This window comes from Larus michahellis, chromosome 4 (assembly GCF_964199755.1).
Source record: "Larus michahellis chromosome 4, bLarMic1.1, whole genome shotgun sequence".
In the NCBI taxonomy this organism is placed as follows: domain Eukaryota; kingdom Metazoa; phylum Chordata; class Aves; order Charadriiformes; family Laridae; genus Larus; species Larus michahellis.
Genome location: NC_133899.1, coordinates 90623445 through 90641045, shown reverse-complemented (window position 1 = coordinate 90641045; position 17601 = coordinate 90623445). Strand labels below are relative to the sequence as shown.

At 45.1% G+C, this 17601-nt stretch overlaps 1 protein-coding gene across 2 annotated transcripts; it reads right to left on the bottom strand.

Annotated features, from left to right (window-relative positions):
- Positions 1-512: 512 nt before the first annotated feature.
- On the bottom strand, positions 513-16798 carry CCND1 (cyclin D1). Of its 2 annotated transcripts, none has more exons than XM_074586338.1 (5): positions 16425-16785; positions 14415-14630; positions 13673-13832; positions 7938-8086; positions 513-2505 (listed from the first exon to the last, which is right to left on the bottom strand). In XM_074586338.1, the coding sequence occupies exons 1-5, from the start codon at positions 16620-16622 to the stop codon at positions 2350-2352; spliced, it is 879 nt and encodes a 292-aa protein (XP_074442439.1). In that variant the 5' UTR covers positions 16623-16785; the 3' UTR covers positions 513-2349. The 2 variants fall into 2 exon arrangements, with proteins under 2 accessions (XP_074442439.1, XP_074442438.1); XM_074586337.1 differs by lacking the exon at positions 513-2505 and adding an exon at positions 7171-7350 and having other exon boundaries at positions 16425-16798.
- Between the last annotated feature and the right edge of the window lie 803 nt (positions 16799-17601).

The window sequence follows — 17601 nt, the reverse complement described above, 5'->3', positions numbered from 1 at the left end:
CAAATCGCGAGACCCATTCAGAATAACGTTCGATGCATTTCCGTTTGCAGTAGAACTATGAGGCACTGTGTACGAACATTAAAACCTGGTCTAGACATGGTTAACTGAAGTATGAGGTATTGTGAAACAGGAACCTTTTTGGAATAGAGCAGTAATCACATTAAGTAAAAATTGATCACATAAAAAAAATCTACAAAAAAAAAAAAATGATGTCAATAATATAATTTTCTATGAGAAAATTAAAACCTATAACATGGCAGTATATGACATTGTATAACAAAAAAAAAAAAACAAACTGATCCACAAAATAGCAGCAAAACACAATGACAAAGATACAGAAAAGCAATGTTAATTTTTTTTTCAAACCATGCTGGGAATTTATCCATAGCAGCTCAATAAAAATGGAGCATCCACTCCTTTTCTTTTCTCTCTTTTTTTTTTTTTTTATTTTAAGATTTTTTTCTTTTTTCATTTTTTTGTTGGGTTTTTTTTTGTTGTTGTTTTCTTTTTTTACAATCAACACCTTAGCGGCAGTTTTCTCACATACGTTTCACCATCACATTCTCCTCGAGCATCAACTTCAACAGCTATGTCCACGTCCCTTCAGCTACTTTCTAAAATAATAATAAAAAGATACATAGCCAAGATGTGCAAATTTTCTATTTGTAGCTAAATAAAAAAATGGGGCATATACTGGAATAAGAACTTCTTTCAAGTACTCCAATTTTCGTATCTATTAACTATGGCGTTTTCATGGTTAGACTGCTTTTGAAAAATGTATAGGAAGGGGCCAAACAGACTGCTTTGTTTCGGGGTTGTTCTTTGAAGCGTGTCCTTTTTTCTTTAATAAGCTGTGTTAAAACTGCAACATCAAGGGTAGAAAGATTATTTTTTTTTAAAAAAGGGGCGATTGCATTATTTTACAAATCATACTGGCCTTACGAACATCCTCTGCAATAAATATTCTTTTTAGCCTTAACTATAAATTATATATTTTAGTGTTTAAAAACCTTCAGTTGTAAAACATCTAGCGACAATCCTTAAACTATGTGTCCTATATGTGAACCTTTAAGGCCCCCTAATTTATAAAGATGAGTTGGCACCAAAGGATTTCTAAACTTCAACTTTTCTATAGAAAAGGATAGGAAGGTATCCTGGCAATTTGTGAATGCAATTTCTCTCACTGGAACACAACCTTCGGAAAAAAAAAAAATCACCTCTCCTCTAACACCATAGTTAAATGCACTTGCTTTGCAATTCCAAGTTTGCGAACAAGCACTTAATATATTTCCAAACCATTCCATTAAAAAAAAATTCCCACACAATAAAAGAATGTATTTCCTATATCTAATGGACTGAAAGTGCTTTGAATGGAATGGTTTTAGAATATTACAAACAAACGAAAAAAAAAAAAAAAGACTAAACTGTGGATTGAACCTGACCATAGTTAGGCTGAATATCTGTGGGGTCAGACCAGCATTTTACACAGGTAACTACAAAAATATGAAGATTACAAAAATATAATATATTATGTCACTATTTCGGTTTCTCTTTATAATAGAGTATCGTATGAGTAGTACATTGGCCTTTCCCAACAACGCTAAGCTGGAACCCTACAAATGCCTTATGCACAGGCAATCCACAGGCACCAAAAAAAAAAAAAGATTAACATATAATAATGCTGCATACTAACATACACTAACTTATGGGTTACGTTAACCATTTATAAGGTGAAGAGGATAAAAAAAAACCTAAGGAAATAAAATAAACATTTACAGATGAATTATAAAGTGACTAAATGCATAAGCAAGCAAGATACAGAAAAGCCTAGAACTGCGTTAAAGCTATGCTTTTTTAAAGAAAAAAAAAAAAGAATATTTCATTTACTATCTAAAAAAAAAAAAAAAACACCCTCTTCTACTTTAAAAATGGTTGGTTGGTTTGTTTTGTATGTAAGAAATCAAATCTAATACCTCCCCTGGAGACATTTTGTGTGTTAATGCCTATTTTTACAACATACAGACAAGAACACTTTAATATAAAAACTAGTTGATTATTATTGTATAAAATCCTCTATTTTTGTAGCACAAACCCCTGGGGGTAATGCAAATACTATTTTTTTCTTTTTTTAAGACAGTTTTTGGGGTATTTTTTGTTTATTTGTTTGTTTGAAGTCACAGATGGAAGGGAGACAGAGCAAGAAAAAAATATAACGAGACTGGTTTTCCCTTCTGGTATAAAAATGTCCTGGAGAAAAGGGTTTCTGGGGGGGAGATCCTGATGCCGATTCCTTCTCAGATGCCCTTTCTTTGCTTTTCTTGCCAAGCAAACCCATTAGGAGAAGTCCTCTTAAATGTTCACATCTCGCACATCAGTAGGTGTGCAGGAAAGGTCTGCTTCATCCTCTACAGTCTTTGTTTCTGAAGATACGTTGTGCTGCTGTGCCTGACGTAGACTGGATTCAAGGAGGGATTCAATCTGTTCTTGGCAGGCTCGTAAACAATCCTAGAGAAGATTGAATGGAAGGAGAAAAAGACCCAGGGTCCTTTAGAAAAACAATAAGATCACAGACCAAATACCATTTCTTGAAAAAGCAAGAGAAATATAATCAAGTTATTTGGAAGGGCAGGAGACTGAGAGGAGTGTGGGAAGAGCAAGAGAAACGCCAAATAGTGACAGCTACCCCCTTTTCTGCAGGGTGCTAGCCTGGATCCAGACTTCAGCAACTAACTTTTACTATCTTCTATTTAACGGCCATGGTAGGGACCTCCATACACGGTCCTCTGGACAAACCATGACTGGTTGTGTTGTAGTCTCAGGCCATAGGTCCACAACAAGGTCCGGGCAGGACCTTGACCCAGGAGGATATTAGAGCTTGCACTACTACTTCAGCAGTTCTATAAAAGTCCATCCACACCATCTTTTACCTTCACTGTCCTTTATACCTTTCGAAAAATAGGAACAGTCTGACTGGACAGCAGCGTGAATCAATCAAAATTAAAACACGCGGACTTGAAAGACATAAAACTGGGCGGGAGTCAGAGTTGCTCCAAGTATTGCTGATGCCTGATTTCCCATTTTATCACAGAAACGCTTTAGCAGTACCGTCTACTAGAAGTGATGGTCTAAACAGTGAGTTTCCCAGGCTGAGTTCTGATAGTATAAAGTTCTTAGATAGAAGTGCCATATATATATATATATATTTATTTTTAGATATACATGCCTAAAGTTACCTGCCAGCTGCTGCTGTGTCCAGCACTGGGCAGCTCAAGTGAGCTAAGTGATCTCTCGCTTGGAAAACATCTGAATAGAAAAATGTACTGGACTGTACGACCCCAAAATGGAGAGATCTTTCAGAAGCACCGCTGAGCATCCTCGCAACCATGCCTTATAAAGTGCTGCCAAGCTTTCTGTTTGCCACTGCGTTCACCTTGAGATCTCTTTCCCTTGCCTCAAAGGCATGTTCTCGGAGCTGACTGCGCACACGATCCTGCCGAGTGTGCGGGAGGGCGCAAGGGCCTCGCCGCTTGCACAGACCTCCATGTGAATTAAAAGCATCAAGCACCACGCAGGATCCCGTCTCCTGTGGGGAAAGGTAACCTCCCCCAGGCATTAAACCATACCATGAGCAGATATGTCCGACTCTACTTATCGATCCGCAGCCGTTAGAATTGGAGAAGGCCTGTCAGCTCAACCTCTTCAACTGTCTGCACGTTACGGTTGGGTTCTTCAGAGCCATTGCAATGACACAAATGGGGCCGTAAACAGGCAAAACAATCGCGCTACATTTTGCCAAAATTCCTCCAGCATGCTGTTTACTCATATCTTTATAACAAACATCGTAAGCTTTCCCCCAACATATTTAACTCTGTGTATTAAGGACTTTGAAGTTTCCTTTCAGTATTGCCTTTTCTGATTTAACCTATGACATGTGTTAGCCCTTGCGGTGAACCCAGTCTTCCATGATAAATTGCCGTCAAAAGTGTTAGGATGTGCATGACTGAGAATGAATGTTGTTTTCCTGAGAGGGTGACCTGCCTGCTGTTTTCTTTATTTCCCAGTTTCAATTCTGCCTTCATTCAGAGGCTTCTTGTGTGATCTACCAGCTTTTCACTGATTCCACTACCACAAGAATCTCCTCTGCCACCAATAAGGGCACATGGCATTTGGGGTAAAATAAGATTAGAAACCCAAGCAAACAATTCTGTGCAAGTCCTTTCTGAGAGAGAGGGAGGTTAATCCTACCTCTAAGCAGATCAGACCATCAGTTACAGCTCACTGAAAACACATAACCTATGACCTTTTCTGGTTTAAACCCTAGTGTAATATTTCCTCTTGACAGAGACACACAGCGTTTTAAATGACAAAAAGAAACGCCTCATATCCTAAAGTCATCATGCCTTTGGCTCCTACATACCTCTGGCCTTCACAATAAGGTCTCTATGAAGTCCTTTCGCCCCTTCTCAAGATATGACGGATCAATCCTGACTGTAGGGCTTCTACGTGCATGTCCTGTACCACGCACCTCAGTCACACTTGGAATTAGATGTACTAAAGAGTAGTACAGGATACGGGTTTACGTATTTTCAGTTTTAACAAATCCAGGCACTTCTGAGGATAATTCTGTTTTAACACAGTGGCACGTTCAGTGTTCCAAACTGAAAGCCCATTTATTTTCTGAGCAAAACAAACCCTGTTTGCTTTTTCTTTGGGGGTGTAGGGGGTGTTTCGTGGGTTTTCATGGAGGTTTTGTTGTTTTGGGGTTTTTTTCTTTAATCCTACCATTTGCATATAGCATGTCTGAGCTCTGAAAACTAAAACCATTCAAAAGAATTTCTATAAATACCTATTCTTCTCCCTCTGGAGTCCAGTCATGAATAATCACATAGGACTATGTAATTTAAAGGTAATTTTTGACCACAGAAATCTTTTTCCCCTGTGAGATTCTCAAGAGTACAGCATGTTGTATGTTTTTTAAACATAATCTTCACAATTATGAACAGACTATGTCTTAAGCTACAGTTGAATGAACAATTTTTTTTTAATGTTTCAGGCATTTTTGTTCAGATCACTTCTTATTAGATGAATAGTTTGCCTGCAGGAATGTATTAGAGCTGGCAAAAATAACTGCAAAATGTAACATTCACTGTCCACAACCTCAGCAAAGCTTTTTTCATCAGTACTCCTCAACATCGAACAGCAAATGCAAAACTTGAGCATTACTCTGGTAACTTCTCCCAACAACTTTTCTGCTTCACTACCCAAATTTTCAATGCCCACAGTTTGTTCAAGGTCATAAACCCTTCCTGGATTAATTAAGCTCCTCAGTGGAAAAAAAAAAAAAAAAAAAAGAAAAAAAAAAAAAGACTTGCTAGCTTAACTGATGTGGTCAAATACCTTTAACACACACAGTAGACATGATCAGACTCCAGGGTCAGATGCTAAAGGAAACAAACAACAACAAAAAAGAAACTGCTTGGAAATCCTTTGTTACTGCCCGACCCGTTGTGGATAACAAGCGCATGTTTGAAGGTGCCTCTGAGTAGGGGCAGGCAGGAGACGAATTCCAATGTACTAACAGACAGCATGGAAACCCAATCTAATCTAGTTTAGCAAATTTCTGGCCTGGAAATGAATGTCAGGTAAAATTCAATCTGTTTGGATGATGGGGTCAAGAATAGAATGATGGAAGACAGCCCAAGACATTCTAATTGTGATTATCTGACTTCTAATTACCCCTGATCAAAGGCAAAATGGGAAATTGGACTCCTACCAACGTAAACATGAACCATAAAGGAATTCCAATCAGGTGATATTCATTTTACTTTAGATTCAGCTTTCTTTGAGACTAAAGGTAAAAAAGTGTAATTATATAACCTGAAATCCAACAGCCCAGCTGCTCTAGCTAATAGATAATCAGGGAGAATGCTGGCCATGTTATAATGCGTGCTCTTTAATATTTCCAGACAATCCAATATCAAGCGTATTCATTTGTGCGGTCCGACAAGGGGGAATCATCGCTGTGGAGTAACAAACTTCATACACATGCTAGTGAGATAAGGTAATAGGAAGAGCATTTGGTGCCATGGATTACATAGGCAGGTCTTGCGGGAAGCTCCCTGTGCAGGGGAATCGTGCTGTGTATGAAGCCGAGCAGTTTTCTCTACTCATAGTAGTGAAAAATGCTGTTCCTTTATTCCATTACAAACACAATATACACATATGTAGGTATAATTCTATGATGCTTATTTTCTGTAGCAACCCATACAAAAACCGAACTTCTAACTCCAGCTGCTCTAACACGGGAATGTATTTACCAGTGAAAGCTGGAGGGGAGTTACTTCCTTTTAAAGCTCTTAAATTCGGGTTACGCAGATTGTGGCCTTGCAATGACTCCGGACAATAAAAAAGACATACGCAAGGATTCTCCTTCTTGCTAAAACCACCTTCTTTTCTTTTCAAAGAGTTCTGTCATCAACTAAGTCAAGTCACATACAGGTGTGCTGTTCTTCTCAGAGATGTTAGAGAATCTACCTCAATGCTCTGTATCAGGAATGATCAAATAAGGTTTTTGTTTGAATCAGACACCGTCAGAGCAGAGAGCGAGCCTAGTATTTTTCCTCAGTACCTGCTTCAGATATCTCACACTGGATAGTGGCCAACCATACGCTGAAATATCCACGTTGTTCCCGAACTGACTAAAAGCATTACACGTACATACCAAACTGAGCAGCATTGTACTGCAGGATTTGAAGTTCTTACAGTATTTAACATTTCAGCACTGGATCCATATTACTTGAGCTTCTTAGCTTTAATATAAATGGCAAAAATAACGTGCTCAATACTGAGGCATTGTTAAGGGGATCAAAATAATAAGCTATGATACTAGTCAGCAATTGTTTCACAGTGTCTATCAAAAATAAAATATTCTTTTGTGAATAATTAATTATGGTGCATTCATCTTTGCAGAAATCACTCAGTCCGGTCAACAAAGTCCAGTTACGCAAACCTAGCAGTTTTGCAGCGTCTGGACTAGTACAGTTCTCTATGTATTTAAATTATTAACATGTAAAATAATTTAACGGCATCCCAAAGATTCTGCCGCTAACCACAGAGTTGTCTTTATTTGACTCATTGTCCGGCGCTTGGAGACCTCACAAGAACCTTTTTAAAGCATCTATTTATTGGTCTTCCACATTGTTACAAAACAAAGCTCAACTCTGCCCCAACTTCACACACCATTATGACATGGATCATTGACTTTAGGTCTTCCTTGTAGGCTCCCTTCCTGGCCCATTCACTCATGAAAGGTTTATTGCTCACTAGTTACTGATGTGCATCTCCTGGAAGCTGCAGGGCAAAATGAGAGTCCTGTGAGGACCATCTACCTCGTCAGAAAGTCGTGGGACAAGCATTTGTTCCGAAAAGGAATTCAATACCAGCTACTGTGCAGGTCTAGCACGTAATAAACCAAATTAGATCATTAGAACTCTTTTAAGAAAGGCTTTTTCACACCACTTGGCACAATAAAAAGGCCTCGAGAATGGTCAAAGATAAGGTCAGAGATACCACAAGGTCTCCATGACTATTTCCTCCTCTTATTTTCAAAGTTTGGTTTTACATAGACTCCTGGTTTAGTTACCTACAACCAAACGCAGCCTAAATGGATGCAGGGTTTCTTTTGCTTTGTCAGCTACAAAGCCACCGGAGCTGGACGTGGCATTCCTATCAGTGAAGTGCAGCAGCGTAATCACCGATTATTAATGGATGTAACGACAGCAGTGTAACTCGGATGGACACAACAGAACACGTTCGAAAACCCCACTCGGAGGCTTGACTTTTATCGAGATTTACTGTCAGATCAGCCACTCTGCAGTAAGCAGGCATTCATTCTTAACTCTAAGGCAGCAGATCAACCAAAAGAAAGAGTCACTTACCGGATCACATTTGATAACTTGTGATAGGAAATGTGTGAGGCATTGATAGGAGAGGAAAGTGTTAGTGTTCCCCAGATGCAGGCCTTGCACAGCTGCTACCACACTGCCAGCTGCGATCATGGAAGGTGGGTTTGAAATAAATTTAATATCTGTATGAAGGAAGAGAGAAAAAAAAAAAGAAAAAAAAAAAGACTGAAATGATTGCTTTAGGAGAAGCCTGCCCATACACATACGCTCTTCTACCAGCCTGGCTTCAGCTGCCAACTATTGCGTCCGAAAAGGTAGGGAAAGCTGTGAGCAGAAAGGTGCCTCCTGCTCTAAACTGTTACAGGTCCAAACCTGTGAACACTTACCCACACGAGCAACCGTACTGGAGCGAGCAGCCCTTCCCAGCGCTACGCCAGGGAGGCCATTCATCACTCCAAGGTATTTTTATCATAAGCGGGGCCCCCATTCTTCCAACGTTAAAATACTTTGCTCATGTGAATAACGCCACTGGGGTCAATGGCACTATACATCTGAGAAAACCTGTTGGCATTCTGAAGCGTTTCGCATGATCAGATCCGAGGTGCGCTCCAATGAGGAGTCCTCGGGCCCTTTAAAGCAGAAACCTTTGCACTGACATTCAAAGGAATATAGCTTTAATGAACAACAACATCAACAAAAAGAAAGAAAGAGAAAGGCTGCTTAACCCTGTCAGGAGGCAGATAATCCATATTTAAATTAAGGTTTCATCTTAAAAATGCTTTGTCTCAACCTAGTCTCTTGTCAGTGGCTGCCATCCATCCTGGCAACAGGGATTTAATGTAAATGTGGCATAACTAAGTGACGGGGGTCCCAAGAATTGGCGGACAATCAGTTACATTCTGATGTGACACCATGCTGACAAGAGGCTGGGCCCCCTTCCAGACTGCATTGCTGTAGGTCTCTCCACAAAGCCACTCCCATGATTCCTCCAGGGGCTATCTCTGCCATTTAGCATGTTTTCGGTTTGGTTTTGTTTTGGTGGTGTTTTTTTTTGTTTTGTTTTGGTTTTTTTTTTGTTTTTTTTTTTTTTTTAATAATAAAATAATCCACATTTTAATGCTAAGACTCTTGCTGCAGAACAGGAATGCGTTTGATCCGTGGCAGCGTGCACCTTGGAGGAGAACGGGAAACAAAGGAAGTAAGTGGCACAAGTAAACGTCTAATTTTTTGAGGAAGAAAGGGAAATGCCACATTATACACAAGAACCTGAGATACATTCCTTCAGCTTTTATCAGAATACAACTTCCTCCGGGTTGAAAAAATATAAACCATCTGTCAAACCCTTGAATGAAATCAAAGGAACGGGCAGCTTAGAGGGCTCAGTGGAACAGTTTAAGTATTAAATCATGCATCTACTTTATTATGATAAAATAACTTTTGCGTAAATGTTTTACACCAGTGAAACCGAAGACTTTGGGACTCTGGGAAAGTCCTCTCTCTCAATCTATTCATATACCTCTGACACTCCACTGCAGCCCAGACCAATACCCACCTTCAAAGGGGCACTTCACCCATCGTTCTATGAACCTTCAAAATTAAACCCATACAATGAACTGTGGCCAAACTTTGGTGATGCACTGCCGGCGGAAAGGCGAACTTTATCTACAGTCATCTCATTTACGTTACCAGGCTTAAAATAAATCCAGTTTGTCCCTTTTTCCTAATCTGCCCCGTTTCCGGGCAGATATATAAATACAACCAGCTTCTAGCAAACTTCTGTCATTCCCAAAATCAAAGTGGTCCAGTCTGCTTATCGACACTATACGCATTCCCAAGCCAGACCCCTCACTGTAATCCTGACAGACAGCTGCAGGTAGACTTCAGGAATGAGGGATTTCAGTAGGCAAGCACCAATTCCACCAAGATTGGGTCGCTCAGAGGGGTACGGTGGCAGCGCGGTCGCGCCACTATTTACTGAGCTCCACACAAACAGAACATGACCAAAATGTGTCAGTTTAATGAGTCTGTCCCGACAGGATCACGTTTGGGATTAATATTTGCGTTCTTCTTTTAAATGGAGCAGTAAACAAGAACATGAATTCATAGTCACACCCTCATTCTTTCCAAGGTGGAAAAGTGATAATGAAGTTTAAATGACCAGTTTGTGTCTGTCCCTATAACCACTCCAGACAAGCAGCATGGACTGCCTTTTTGTTGCAACTCAACAAGGAATTATTTGTGGCAGAGGCCACTAATTTCAGCATATTAATCAGGGGGCCCCTCTCGCCTGTAATTGGATGCCCCCAAGTGAAGAGTGTGGCATCATTGTCAGCCTCCATCGCCTCATCTTGCGCTATTGAGCGCTCAGGAACAAGGGGGCTTCGGTGAGATGAATTAGACCTGACACAGCCACAATGGGGTAGGGGGCCCCATCAATTGAAGCACACATCCCCAGTAGCCTATCTGAGACTTCATCCAAAAAGAATAAACAACTTCAGCGTTGTTAAAAAGAGAGAGAGAGAGAGAGAGAGGAGGGGGAGGAGAGAGAAGAATGCCAGCCACCCTGAAGGGAGGACAAAGCAGGCATATAGGCGCTGCAGCGCTTTAAAAAAAATTCCTAACAAGGCGAGTCACCCCTTTTCCTTTTTAAATGGAGCAGCAATTCCATCCGTCTGGAGAGCTGGGGGCTATGAATGAAAATCTTTTCATTGAGGCAAATCAAAACTGCGAACATAAATCACTTGCTGCAAGATGCAACAGGTTCCAACTGGTCACATACCTTGAGACTTCCAATTTTATAAAGGCCAGAGAATAGGAGAATTGTAACGCGCTTGTTTTCAAAGGGGGATCGTTCTTTCTCCATCCGAGGAGGAAAGCAACAACAATAATAACAGCAATAATAATAATATAAAAGGAGCCTGGTATGTTTTGATAACCAGAGGAACATAATGAAATGCTGAAGCTCCAATATTTGTTGCTATTCATTGTTATGCTTGTATAGAGCTGCAGTTCTCCCTCAACGCTGGTCTTAACTTGGGCCAAAAGAGGCCTGCTTCCTTTTGAGCTCTCCTTGCCTTGCTCGGCCATGCCAAAGCCCCATTCATTAAGCTCAATTATGTGTTAACTTCAAACAACCCCTGGTAATTTTTTTTACTCTTTTTTTTTTTTTTTTCTTTTTCTCCCAAACCTACCACAGCACAAAGACATCCTTTGGTGAAAATGGATTTTTCAAAACTAAACCTAATCCAATAAATCCAGTTCCACTAGCCAGCGGAGGGAGCTCGGAAGGAATTCCCCTCAACTTCACCTTGCAGCTTAACCTTCTGCACACTCATCTACAAACACTTCCACAGCCTTCACCCTCCTAAGCCAACTGGCGGAGGTTCTTCTTTTCTAAGCAAGCGTTATCTTGCCGTCTCTTCTTAGGAGACCCTCCTTTACAGCAGAGGACACAGGCCCACGTATCCCCGAGTAGAGGACATACTTGCACTTGCCCCTGAGGCCACTTAAGCGAGTGTCAGTGTTTCCAGTGGACTTTGGATTGGGCCCCACAGCATCCAGGCAGCACCATGCATTTGCAGTCCCGTCTAGGTTCATTTTGGCAAGGGGAAATACAACACAACCCAGCAACAGCAAAGCAAAGTCCAGATGCTACTTAAGCCACATGTGATCTTCACTAGCCAACAAAGAAGTCATGAGGAAAGCAAGAGGTAGAGAAAACCCTGACATCCAAAAATAACAATAAAAATACAGAGCCGTAGTGGCAGCCTTCCTGAGCGCTCTTTCCCCAGGCAATATTCCCAACTTCAGTAGGGAGCTGAAGAGGGCCCCAATTCTGGTGAGCTCAGCACTGTTTTTTTAAAAGCTAAGTAAAACTCCCAGAACATGGTTCTCATTTACTGATCCATTCTCCAGCTGTGGTGTGTAGCAGTGTTAAATAAAGGCTCTGGATGTGCTTCCTAAAAGAAACATAACAACACCGACAGTAGATCAAAGTACTGGACTCTTAGCAAGTCTCCAACCTTTGAACTACTCTTGTTTTCATCCCTGTCATTGCCAACACAACAACCTAGGTTAAACATCCCCATATCCAAAGGGGAGGCCGAGTAGCTGTTCTTTTTAGCTAGCAGCCGAGGAAGCTTCAAACTTAGCAAAATCACGCATTCGGAGTTGCAGCAGCCTTATCTCGGTAGAATCTGGCACGGAGAGTTAACGGCTGATTTTCCCAAAATGTTGCTGCAGGTAGTTTTGAAGGCTGATGGAAGGTTGTAGCGCTCCGAACACCGAGCATTGTTCCAGGCAATCTAATTTACGAACTACCCGTTATGCTGATGTTAGGCCCAAGATGAAGAGCAATGCCAGCATTTATAAATTTCTCTTTTATGGCTTGGTCGTTCTATCTTTAGGCCTTGCAGTAAGGCAGACTGTGTGAAATAAAATTCTTCTTCTGAGCGCCTGCAATCTTTCTTCGATCTTTTTACCAAATCAATCTCCGGAAAATAAACTACACAACCTTAATTTGTGCCACTGGTCACACGCATCCCACCGAGGTTTTCAAGCGTGGATACCTCTTCTCGAGTCCAAATGCAGGCTCAATCTCTTTTTTTAGCACACACTGCCACCGAATATTAACATTTACTAAAGCACTGTATCTCCTTTACACTAAGTTTTTATCAGTGTCAACGGAGTGTCTGGCATTCCTCTTTACGTGCTACTGCAAAGGATCATTTGCTTTGGCTGCTTTTTCTTCCTTATTCTTTTGCCATCCCTGGATTGGTCTCGCCATACTAAAACCGCGCCGAACACGTTTTGTTTAAACAGAGTATCTTCCCTCTAGAACTTCTTTTGTCCCTGCTCCTCCACTCTGTCCTGTGGGAACAGTGAGATCTCGAGATCTGGAGAACAGAAAAGACTCTTCTACAACTTTTTTTTTCCTCCTCCTTCCCACTCGTTCGGGATCAGCGGGTTAAAGCCGGTACATGTACAAATGCATACACACACAGAGTCCACATGCAAACATGGAACTTCAAAAGAACCAGCGCTCGCTCGCTCGTGCACGCACGGTGCCCTTGAAACCAAAGATCAGGCCTTTGCAAACCTGGCCTAGCCAACAGTCGGCGTCTTTGGAGGCCGGCCCCGCACATGGCTTCAGCGCAGCACGTGGTCCGAAGGGTGCAGATGGCAGCGGCTGGGTCCGGTGCCAGGAAAGCCTCTGCGCCGCGTGGCCCTCCTCCAATCCACCAGCCACCGAGGAAAGGGAGGGGGGCGGGAGGGGTAGGGGGAAGAGGCAACTTGAAGAGGGAAGTTTTAAAACCCCCTGCGCCGAGCTATTCACACAAGCAAAATCTCCCTCCGCCTTTTAAAAACCGTCTTAAGAATGAATCCACGCCGGGAGGGATTCCCCCGTACGGGCGGCGAGCCTTTTGCAGCCCCCACATCAAACCCGGCGTACGGAGGTGAAGAAATCGTGCCACGGCTGAGCTACAAAAATGGGGGGGGGGTGTGTTTCTCCCTCCCTGGCAACACCACAGACTCAACTCAGAAGCAAAATCATCTTCTGGGAAAAAAAAAAGAAACAAACACCAAAACTTACCTCTGCAAAGTAATCCACCTTCTGCAAACAACAAGGGGCAATAATCGGGGTTTAAACTACCTCCCCACAGCTCTGGGAGCTCGCTTTAGACCACAGCTACGGGAAGCTTTACAAGCCGGGGGGTAGGTGCGTGTAGGGGAGCAAACACGCTTCGCTTAACGTGCAGGGCTCATACCTGTAGCGCACAGAGCCACAAAAGTCTGAGCATGTTTACGGATGATCTGCTTGGTGTCCTCTGCCAGAGGCATTTTAGTAAGGAAATGTTCAATGAAATCGTGGGGGGTCATTGCAGCCAGATTCCATTTCAGCTTATTCACCAGAAGCAGCTCCATTTGCTGCAAAGACAAGAGGGAGGGAAGGGGGAAGAAGAGAAGAGGAAGGAGAAGAGGGAAAATGCGGTTAGCTCGGCTCGCACACGCTCGGACCAGCAGCATCCGCAGCTGGGCGAGTCAGCCCTCGGCCCAGCCCGCTTCCCCGGCCGGGGATGGTGAGGCGGGGGGGGGGTGTGTGTGTAAAAAGCAGGGGGGTCCTCCCGCTGCCCAGCCCCGGCTCAGGCGGGGGCCGCCGAGCCGCCCCCCGCCGGGAAGCGCCCGCCGCTGCCCCCCTGCGGGGCCGCCAGGGGGCGCCCTCGCTGCGCGGTGGCGGCGGGTCCGGCCCGGGGGAGCGGGGGACGACCGGGGGGAGCGGGAATGGCGGGGGCGGGAGGGGGGCTGGTACCGACACGGCCCCGGTCCGCTCCCCTCCCCGGCTGCAGCCCTGCGGCGGCGGGGAAAGACTCCCACCCGGCGCCGGCACGGAGGTAGCCCCCTCCTCGCCCTCCCCTGGTGGTGGTGGTGGGGGGGGGCTCGTTAATCGGCGTTTTTGGTGGTTTTTATTATTTTCTATTTTTTTCCTGAGGTGATTAAACGTGAAATTACCAGTAATTCGTCGGGTCTAATGGAGTTATCTGTATAAATGCACAGTTTTTCTGCGGTCAGAGGAATAGTTTCCTTCATTTTTGAAGCCACAAACATGCAGGTAGCTCCGAGCAATTGCAATCGGCTTTTCTTGAGGGGTTCAAACGACAAAAATCTGTCCAAATAATTCATAGCCAAGGGGAAAACTTCCTCTTCGCACTTCTGCTCCTCGCAAACCTGGAAGAAGGAGAGAGATCGTTGAAGAATAATTTAATATAGGCGAAAGCTGGGCTTGTCCTGCCGCCCTCGTCTTCCCCCCCCCCTCTCGGCCCCCAGGCTTTGCAGGGCAATGTTGAAGGAGACGAGGGGGGGAAAATGCAGTTGGGGGGAAATGGGATAAATAAGGGAAAAACGGAGACATCAAAGAAAATGAAAGAGAAAGTCACGAGTGGCAAAATGGGGAGAAATGTGGCGTCAAAAAATCCGCAGGCGATTCATGGTAAAAAAAGTGTTGGGGGGGGTAGGAAGGGGGGGAATCGATGAGGACGTCTGTCCCCATCTTTGCAGCCCCTAGAACAAATTTTAAAAAAAAGAAAGAAAAAGGAAAGCGGAGGAAAATGCGAGCCTCCGTGTCTGGGAACGGGGTGCAGAGCCGGGCTTGCCCCCAGTTTTATTTATTTCGCTTTTATTTTTTCATCTAATTTGCCGTTGTGCTGCCGATTCCCCTCTCTGGTCGAGACACAAAGGTGGCGTCCAGCCTCATTTCCCCAGACGTCATCTTTTCAAAAAATATTTAAAAATATTTAAAAAATCATTCGAGCTCTCAAAAAAGGCTGAAAATGAAGCGGCGGGGGTCCTTTACCGAGCCCCGTGCCGATGGTCCTGCTGGGGGGCTCCGGGGAGGCCCCCCGAAGTGAAATTCACCGCCTCCCTCTCTCGCCCTGCAGCACAGCCGGGCGCGACATTTCCCAGAGCAAGGCAGGGCGCTGCGCTTTCAAAAATTAATTAAAAATAGATCGCGGGCGCCCAGGGCTTCGGAAAAGGCATGAAAATGTAGCCCAGCTCCTGGGGCTCCCTCTGGGAGCCCCCCGAGACGTGTCCCGCCAGGGGATGAGGCCCTTTCCAACTGGCTTTTCCCAGGCGACCTTGCCGATCGCCGCCGCAGCACAAGCGTGCCTTTGAGGGGTGACCACAGCTCCAGCCTCTCTTCGCGCTGAACAAAGAAACTTTCACCCTGCAACTCCCCCCAAGAAACGCCGGAGCCCCTCCGGCCGGTCTCCCTGCCCGCAGCCCCAGCTGGGTCCCCCGGCCCCCGACCTCCTTTCCCCCGGCCCCCTTCCCCCGCTCCCCCCCGCAACACACACCCTTGGCTGGCTCCCCGGGACTTTCTTAATTTTTCTCCCCATTAATAAACACTTTTTGCTTTGCAAATAAAAGAACAAAGATGGCGCATAATACTGGCACGGGCAGCCGCTTGCATACGTGTACAAGGATATTAATTTAAAATAAAATCCCCCCCCCCCCCCCCGAAAAAATTAACTGGCAGGGTTTCCCGGCGGCCCCGCACGGCGCGGCCGGGGGCTCGGCGGCCGGGGCCGCTCCCGGCGGGGCGGCGGACGGGGGGCACCGCCGGCCCGGTGCTCTCCGCCGGTACACGCCGTGCCCCGACGGCCGGGGAAGGTGCCGGGGCGCCCCCCGACGCGGTGTACCGGGGGGGGTGGGGGGGGTGGGGGGATGGAGGGAAGCGGGGGTGGGTGTCGGTCGTCCGCCGCTTCTCCGCGGCGGGACCCGACCGCTGCAGCGGGGATAAAGAAGCGGCAATAACGGCGGCGGCGATGGTAAGCCCGGCCCGGGTCGCCTCGGTGCGGGCGGGCGTCTCCGGAGCCAGAGCAACGTGTGCCGCGCCGGGGAACTTATTTCGGGAGGAGATTGGGGGGGGGCGGGGGGGGGGTGTCAGGAGATGGGGGAGCAGCTCTCCGGCTTAATTCATTTCGGTGCCGGAGCAAAGAAAATCCCCGGAAAGATACAAACCTCCAACATCCAAGTGGCAACTATTTTCCTCATATATGGCAAGATTTCTTTCTGCACGCACTTGAAGTAGGAGACGGAGGGCGAGCAGGTCTCCTCCGCCTTCAGCATTGTCTGCAGCACCCTGTCATTGAGGAGGTTGGCATCTAGGTAGGCTCGTCGGATGGTCTCCACCTCGCAGCACAGCAGCTGATGTTCCATGTCTGCCTCCGTCGTCCTCGAGTCAGTTTTCTGCAGCAGGACTGAGTCAGTCGCTCGCTCGCTCTCTTCCCCTTCCAGGAGTCCCTTGGATGCTGCTTCTGCTACTGCCGCTACAGCCCTCTGGAGGCTGCAGAACTTTCTAACTTCCAACAAAACTCTCCTGTATAGTCCCTGTGACGTTACTGTTGTTAAGCAGAGATCAAAGCACGAGAGAGAATGAGAAAGAGAGAGAGAGAGAGCCAAAAGCAAGGGGCAGAGCCCTAAAGCCATCCCATAGGCTTCAAGTCCTTCCCCTTTGCTTAGCTTATAGAGAGCAGGGGTTTAATGCAAATGCAAATGAGACAAGGGCTTGCTTTCTTCAAGGGCAAGGGAGAGGTGGGGGAAACCCAAATTGTCTCTTCAGTGTATCATGCATAATTTTAAAAATGGAGCGAGTTCTGCAGTGGGAGCCAAATGATGAATGGGGCTAGGCCACACACAGACACGCAGGGATATAAATACAAGGAGACTGGGTTGGTATTATTTTACTGGGGGGTGCTGGGGAGGGGGAGCAGGGCCGTACCAGCACATCGCTGTTTGCTTATCAATTATTATTATTGCTGTCACCCACGGGTACCTGCAACAGGCGTCGTTTAAAAAGGCGCGCTCCCAACCTGAACTCCAGCTCTTTGTAGTTGATCCCAAGGGAAAGCTTTCTCCCATTTCCTCAGACCTATTTTTTCCCAGGCTAGATCGTTCTGCTGCGCACCAGAAGTTTTAAAGGAATTGGGGTCTCCCACCTCTGTCACGATAGTGCTCTTTCTTCTATTTTTTTTTTTTTTTTTTTTTTTTAATTTTAATGTCTTTCCTTTCACTTTAAAGGTTTTACCCTCCACAAGGGGCACAGAGGTGGCAGGAGACAGGGTGACAGCTAATCCGAGCCACCGTCGGTGGCAGTGCACGCCGGGCAGGCCGCGCTCCCCTCCCCACCCCACCCCCA

Coding starts and splice junctions, on each gene's coding strand:
- CCND1 (XM_074586338.1), bottom strand. CDS start 16,622: ATGGAACATCAGCTGCTGTGCTGCGAGGTGGAGACCATCCGACGAGCC. Junction 13,833..14,414: donor TTAGACCCGACGAATTACTG/GTAATTTCACGT, acceptor TTGTCTTTGCAG/CAAATGGAGCTGCTTCTGGT. Junction 8,087..13,672: donor TGTGGCTCTGTGCGCTACAG/GTATGAGCCCTG, acceptor TCCTTCATACAG/ATATTAAATTTATTTCAAAC.